The sequence below is a fragment of the Sinocyclocheilus grahami genome, unplaced genomic scaffold (genome assembly GCF_001515645.1).
Source record: "Sinocyclocheilus grahami isolate Dianchi unplaced genomic scaffold, SAMN03320097.WGS_v1.1 scaffold1692.1, whole genome shotgun sequence".
NCBI classification, from domain to species: Eukaryota; Metazoa; Chordata; class Actinopteri; order Cypriniformes; family Cyprinidae; genus Sinocyclocheilus; species Sinocyclocheilus grahami.
This window is the reverse complement of record NW_015506871.1, coordinates 197854-205536: the sequence shown is the minus strand read 5'-3', so window position 1 is coordinate 205536 and position 7683 is coordinate 197854. Positions and strand designations below refer to the sequence as shown.

Below are 7683 nucleotides of genomic sequence, written 5' to 3'. Positions count from 1 at the left end.
CACACAATAGCAAATTGGGGTTATAATGCTCAGGGACAGAGTTAAAAAATAAATTGCAACCACTGTTTCCTGACATCATCCGCTTTCGGAAGCCCAAACAAAGACGTTTGGGCACGGAGGTGAAAAAAAAAGTGTTTCAGGCGGTCGCGCACCGGACGAGAAGCGCAGTGTCGCGGCGTGCCACATCTTTAAAATTCAAATACATTATTTTCTATGAGTGTAGGCACACCGGCGGCGCCGTTCGGCGTCTGTCCGCGGCGCCCAGCTATGTCGTGTTGTACTTGTAAGAATTGTTCTAGACATGCCGAAAATTTGAAGCTACAGCACAGCAGCTCTTCTTCTTGGTTTTCTCTGATGCATTAACTCTGCAGCAGCGCTTCTTCTTCGTCGTCTCGTCTGATGCACTCACTCAACCAAGCGTTCTAACCACGACCTCGCCCCTCCCCACCCCCCAACCATTCGAATTTCTGTAGGCGGGAAGCACAGCAGCTCTTCTTCTTGGTTTTCTCTGATGCACTAACTCTGCAGCAGCACTTCTTCTTCGTCATCTCGTCTGATGCACTCACTCAACCAAGTTCTAACCACAACCTCGCCCCTCCCCATCCCCCAACCATTCGAATTTCTGTAGGTGGGAATTATTTTTAATGATATTCTAATGGGCCGCTTTTTGATATCACAAAGCCCGGAAACCAACGCTGTAGTCCAAACGAGCCGTTCGTTGTAGTTCTTGAAAATAACTCTTTTTTTTAAGCTAAATATCTCACTTTGGAGTGGACTTTGAGATTTGTAACTTTCTAGATCTTTTTTATGCCCAAACATACACACTACACACTGACTAAAATTAAAAAAGTGAAAAAGCATAATAGGACCCCTTTAATTAACACTTCTCAGATGGCACATTTTGATTCTTTTAGTGTCTATTTCATGCACTCAACGTAGATAAACTATAAAAGGTAAACATATCAGCTCTGTGGAAGCTAATTCTAGGTTGACGATATTGATTTGTAATTTTTAATCTTTATTTGTTTATCTTTGTTTTAACAAAACATCACTAAACTTTATTTGAAACACACCTTCCATCCAGTGATCATAACAAACTTTAAATAAGCTTTGTGCTTTGTTACTTTTGATCTAAAATAAAGTCTCATTTTATAACAAAATGTAATCAATAAATGTGGTTTTAAAGCTCTTAATCATTTTAGCTGCCTCATTTCAAGCAGTATGTGAACAGATCATCTTTACTTCTTTACTACTAGTTATAGCACAAAATAGAGATGAATGAACATTACAACAGTACAAAAAATGTCAATAAAACAGCTTGTAAACTTAAAATTTACCTCTGAAAAGTTCATAAACTCAATAATTAGCTAAGAGACTAACTCTAGAGAGAAGCATTTTGATAAATATATGCAATATATTATATACTCATTATATTTCTACTTAACCTGCTGTCTTCATTATTTAATGCATGTCTGTCATTTCAGCTTCAGATATGGTTTTTGGCTAAATGAAAACTTGAATTTTGGGGGGGAAAATCAGTCACACTTTAGTTTAGGGACCAATTCTCACTATTAAGGAATCAGAATCACGTTTATTGCCAAGTACTGTATTTATACATGTACGAGGAATTTGTCTTGGTAAATTGGTGCTTGACAAAGACAATAGAAAAACAAGAATAAATATTTTAAAACAGTTTATCTCATTGTTCAATTAAGACAAATAAAAGCTATACAGGGATCTTAAATGTGGTCATGCAGAATAAAGCATTAATATATACTTTAAAAGTAATAATAAACAGCCAATATTCTAGTAATATGTATGCTAATAAGCAACCTGTTAATAGTGAGAATTGGCCCCTAAACTAAAGTGTTACCAAACATTCATTTCTGTGCACCACTAGTTGGAACTTTATAATGACTCTTCATTATAGGATAAACGCCTTAAAGGAACTTGCAAAGTAATCTTCCGGATGCAATCTGTTGAGTTTCAACATCAGCAACAGCATTCACGACCCATTTAGCGTCCATAATGTGATGCATTTCTGAAAACTCTGGTAAAAAAAACAATAACATATTGTGGTATCATCTATTTCAGATGAACCTGCTCCTACACGGCTCATAAAAACAAAACACACTGTGATTGATAGCTTTATATCTCAGCCAGACGGTCGCTTCCTGTAAGCGGCTGGTTCTCGAGCCAGAATAAGCTGCAGTGTGGAACAGAGCTTTCGCAGTTTAGACAAAGCTCTGGCTACGGCAACGTGAGACTAGTGAAAGACAGATGAGAATTAGAACGTGAAAGGTCTGACCTGCAGAGAGTCTCGGCCGCGTCCTGGGCGTCTGCATCTCCTGTCGCGCGTGAGGCAGCATGTGGTAGCGCTTGGCCTCGTTGACCAGATCTCGGCAAGCCTCCGACGATTTAATCAGCTCCTCATTGTCCACCACGTTCAGCAGGTAACTGGGGTGAATGAATGGAAGTCTAATGACGGCCAGCAACTCGGATATGTGCTGTAAGAGAAAGAGAGAAATATATTCAACCATGTGATTTCAGTCAGGGCTTCCTGTCTGCATTACTACTGAAAGTACTTCAGTGATTCTGATTCAATTCCACAAAACTATTATTTTAGTACACGAAGAGTGAATAGAAGTCCTCCTGTACAGTATATATAGTACCATATACTTAAATACTAATAAAAGAAATACTACTACTTTGTACCTTCTTTAAAAAAAAAAATAAAAAAAAGTTTTTATATTCAATTATTCAATTATTATGATAAATGAATGTGAATATAGTATATACAATATGAACAAGCTGTCAGTATCTCATATGCTATCGGTACACATCATTGTAACAGTTATCAATTTATTTTAATTTGGAAATGACCAAAGTAATCACTTGCAGTTCATTGTGAGAGTCAAGAACAGCTCTGATTAATTCAGTGAATAGTGAGTCATTAGATTCAACTCAGATTTTAGACTCTTTAACAGATTAATTTCAAAGAACTGACTCAAATATCAGAATCATGCATATACAGTATTATCAGACAAAAGTGTGTGGTCTGTAAGACTTGTTTTTTTTTTTGTGTGAAAAAAATGAATACTTTGATTCAGCAAGAATGCATTCAATTTTATCAAAAGTGACGTTAAAGACTTTTATAACATTACAAATAATTTCTATTCCAAATAAATGCTGGTTTATTCACCAAAAGTCCTGCAAAATGTATCATGGTCTCCACAAATATATTAGGCAGCACAACTGCCAACATTTTTAATAAGAAGAAATATTTCTTGAGTAGTAAATCAGCGCATTAGAATGATTTCTGAAGGATCATGTGACATTGAAGCCTGGAGTAATGATGCTGAAAATTCAGCTTCGCATCACAAGAATAAATAGCATTTTAAGATATATTAAAATTAAAAACAGTTATTTTCAATTGTAATAATATTTCAGAATATTACTGGTTTTACTGAATTTATTTTAATAAATTAAATGCAACCTTTGTGAGCATAAGAGGCTTCTTACAAAAACATTCCGACTGAGGACTATCCGTGGCCAGTCATCCTCAGTGGGGTGTTTTGCTCACGTGAGCGTTAAATGCTGTAAACACGACTGACAGGGACAGCAGCCAACCCAACCCTCTCACCTCTGAGCTCACAACACATTACATAAACATCCGTAAGAAACACTGACACGGCCGGTGTGAACACCTGGGCTTCTGTTGTCTCTCAGAGCGATTTGACCTGATCTGACCTTGACAAAGTCTTCTTACTAGCCATTCCTCATTAAAGGCAACATTTCGTAGTGAAAGTGCATATTCAAGAAGAAAAAAAAAGTAGGACGAGACTTAATTTGATCTACTGGGAATTTAATGGATTGTGAAAAGTATGTAGAGGCTGAAGGGCAAAATCCCTCTCGAGAGCACATCCATGTATCCTAATGCTAGAGCTTCTGTTTCAAATCTATCAGCATTTTCAATTATGGCTGTAACTTTTATTATCTTGTTTATTAAACATGAAATTACTGCATTTATTATTGGCAAGATATTAGAAAGGCTGCATTAACTACAACAAAAATCCTAAACAAAAATTGAAAAGATATAATCGGTACCATCAGTTATTTGTTGATACTGAATTGTTTTTGAAAGAAAGAAAGAAAGATTACCATTACTACATTACTATTATACATTGAAGTCCTGAGTAACTTTAATTAACTACATGCACTTACTATATGGTTAGGGTAAGGATTAGGGTTTGGCTTAGTGTTACTTGCATGTAATTATTTATAATTTATTGTTACTATAATAGTAAGTACATGTAACGTGTAACAATGACACCTTAAAATAAAGTGTTACCAAATTAATTTATAATGTGAACAATAAATGTCGCTATTATAGAGAATTAATTAATTAATTATAATATCATTATTATTAATAATTAATATAATTCATAATTCATATTTATGTATTTATTTAGTTAGTTGGCAATTAAACCAATACGAAAGTTGCATAAAAAACATACATTAGTATTAAATAAATAAGTATTAATCTACATAGTTGGTTTTTAATTTATAAAAAAGCATTAAAACATACTGCATTGTGATGTAATGTGTTTAAAAATTTTTTTTTGTTATATTGTGAAGTATAATCTAGTTATATTGTGAACAACAAATCAAGGGAATTAACAATATAATTAATAATTAATATGTATTTATTTATTTAGTTAGTTGGCTATTTAACCAATATGAAAGTTGCATAAAAAAACTTAAATTAGTATTAAATAAATAAATACATATTAATCTACATAGTTGGGTTTTATTTATAAAAAAGCATTAAAACATACTGCATTGTGATGTAATTGTGATGTGATGTATTTTTTTGTTATATTGTGAAGTATAATCTAGTTACATTGTGAACAACACATCAAGGTAATTAACAACATAAATAATTCATATTTATGTATTTATTTAGTTGGTTAGTTGGCTATTTAACCAATATGAAAGTTGCATAAACAAATTTAAATCAGTATTAAATAAATAAATAAATCTCTTGATATCCCTAAACAAAAACAGCTTGTTCAGCAAACATCTTCCCCAAACAATAGAAGGCAAGCGGCCAGACGCACGCACGGCCCGAGAGAGATTTCAGACCCGTGTCTGACCCGTGTCTCTCCACGCGGCTTTACACGTACTCGGCTAAACCGTGTGCCGGATCTGAACTTTTTGGTTTACCTCAGCGCACTGGCAAGACTTCCACTTTTATGGATTGTTAATTACTCTGTGTTTACATATCTTATGTGCATCATTTGCATACTGATATAATAAGCGGTTTAGCTCTCGGTTTAGCATATGTCCCCTCGACAGGATGCATCCCGATTGTGAGAACGGGCCTGATCCCAGTGAGGATCTGATCTAAAATAATGTCACGGCAGATGGACGCTCCCCCGGCGCCGTTCCCTTCCCCATCACTGCACTCAACCAACCAAGCCAAACCGCTTTGGACTGGTTAGAGAAAATAATCAGGAGCTCGAGACCAGACGAGAGGGATTTGAGCTCCAGCTCATAAATCTGAACAACTAAATGCGTTGCTGGTGCTCGTAGGCTCCTGTCATGCACCGGGCGATTAAATGATAGTGATAGAATATGCAACCCTCCAGAAGAAACGAAAGAAGCAGCAGTGGCTCGGCGGTGACACATTTCACCCTGAAGGATGAAAAACGCAACAGAGGAAAGAAATCACGAACTCAGATGAAACTAAGATGAAGAATTTCACTGTGATCCACATCGTGATGTAGACAGCTGCCATTAAAGGGGACAGAACCCCTGAAATCCACATATCAAATTCAGTCAAAGAGAATACAACTTTAAAAAAAATAAACAAATAAAATGTTAAAAAATAAATAAATGTACAATTTGCAGTACAGTGTTCATTTACAGTTCATAAGTAGACCTTATTTAAAGTATATTAAGTATATAAGTGCATTAAGTAAATTAAAGTATATAATAATAATATTTATTATATTTATTATAATATTAAAATCTAAATTTAAACAATTTGTTGAAAGAATATGAAAAAAATTAAACACTTATTCATACATGAAATAATACATTACTATATTTTATTACATATTATATAAATGTGATATATTTATGTATTATATAAATAATACATAATAATAATACAATAAAAAATATTTTTAATAATAATTTTAATAACAAAATATTAGTTTATTAAATGTAATAAATTCTAATTTAATAAATATTATTTTATATTAATACAACATTTTAAAATTGTGTTTACAATACTTTAAATACACTTTATTACATAATGCGATATCATAATATATCATTTGATATCTTGATATAACAAATGTATATAATTTCATATCTTATTACAACAAATTATTTTTAATAATAAAATACAAGTTTTAATAACTTTGCAATTTTGTAATATAATTTTTATAATAATATTTATTCATACAAAATAGGGTTTTTATTTTAACACGCATCTCTAATTTACACACATACAAAACTGAATATTAATTTTAAATTTTAATATTTAATATTTAAACAAGTAAAATATATTTTAACATTGAAAATATTAAGATTAATATAATACGCTGTAGGGTATGTAAATAGACAGGTTATTATGTAAATATACATAAATAACCTGTTATATATAATTATTTGTTTGAACTATTTTATATCACAACTTTACAATATTATTTATTTTTTTATACACTTAACAAGTATTTTCCTTTAAACTAAAATTCCAGCATCATCTGCCCACCTACATTGCTCTAAACTTGTATGGCTCAATACTTTGACTAAACATGACAGATCTGTCGCCCTTTATTAACATACATATTATCAGAAAGAGGCATTTTAGCTAGATTTGTGGGAAGTTGTAAGGCCACAGAATTAAAAGCAGTATTTTCTTCAGCTGTTGTTGGGCTGTTTCACCCAGTCTGACCTGTAACCCAGCACACACTGCTGTAGAAGCGCACCCATCACATGCGGCTGTGTGAATTATTCAGCCATAAACAGCACAGGGAGACTCACGCTAAGGGCATTAGCTGCACACACATCCTGCATCCTCCGCCTCATTTATATTCATGCATCCAGCACCTTGCGCTTAGACTCCTTCCAAAGCTAGGCTCAATTTGTCAATGAGCATAACGACGCCAATCTCCAGCGCATTAAATCAATGCTAAAGGGAAGTGACATGCTGTGCTTAAGCTGGCTGTTTGGGTTGCGCCTGACGGACTTCATCAGGAGGGAGTGTCAGGGTCGCATCTGGGAATCAGCTCTAATTCACACACCTCAAAGGCCCTATCCCCTCTCTGACGGCTCGTAGAGCTATTTGTCTTTGTGTCTATGCATGCCGTTAGAGCATTTCCCTTCTGTCATGCGGGACCTCCGGGGACAGAGGGTCCTTCTGCTCCTGTAATGTAATTGTCAGGTGTTGATCACCACAGAGAGAGAGGGGCGCGTGTGAGGGTGACGGGACGATGCACCGAATGCATACATGATGAGAATGGAGATCACACGACGATATATATATATATATATATATATATGTAAATACATTATTATTATTTATTCAAATAATACACACATTTACACACACACACACATATATATATATATATAGATAGATAGATAGACAGATAGATAGATAAATAGATA

At 34.1% G+C, this 7683-nt stretch overlaps 1 protein-coding gene across 3 annotated transcripts in view; it reads right to left on the bottom strand.

The window, feature by feature from the left end:
* The window catches only part of LOC107572077 (kelch-like protein 29), a 209779-nt gene that overhangs the window by 59012 nt on the left and 143084 nt on the right, over window positions 1-7683 (bottom strand). For all 3 annotated transcript variants that reach the window (XM_016258479.1, XM_016258480.1, XM_016258481.1), the window contains exon 7: window positions 2309-2507. In XM_016258479.1, coding sequence (XP_016113965.1) covers window positions 2309-2507 — 199 coding nt within the window. The remainder of the gene's footprint in view (window positions 1-2308; window positions 2508-7683) is intronic.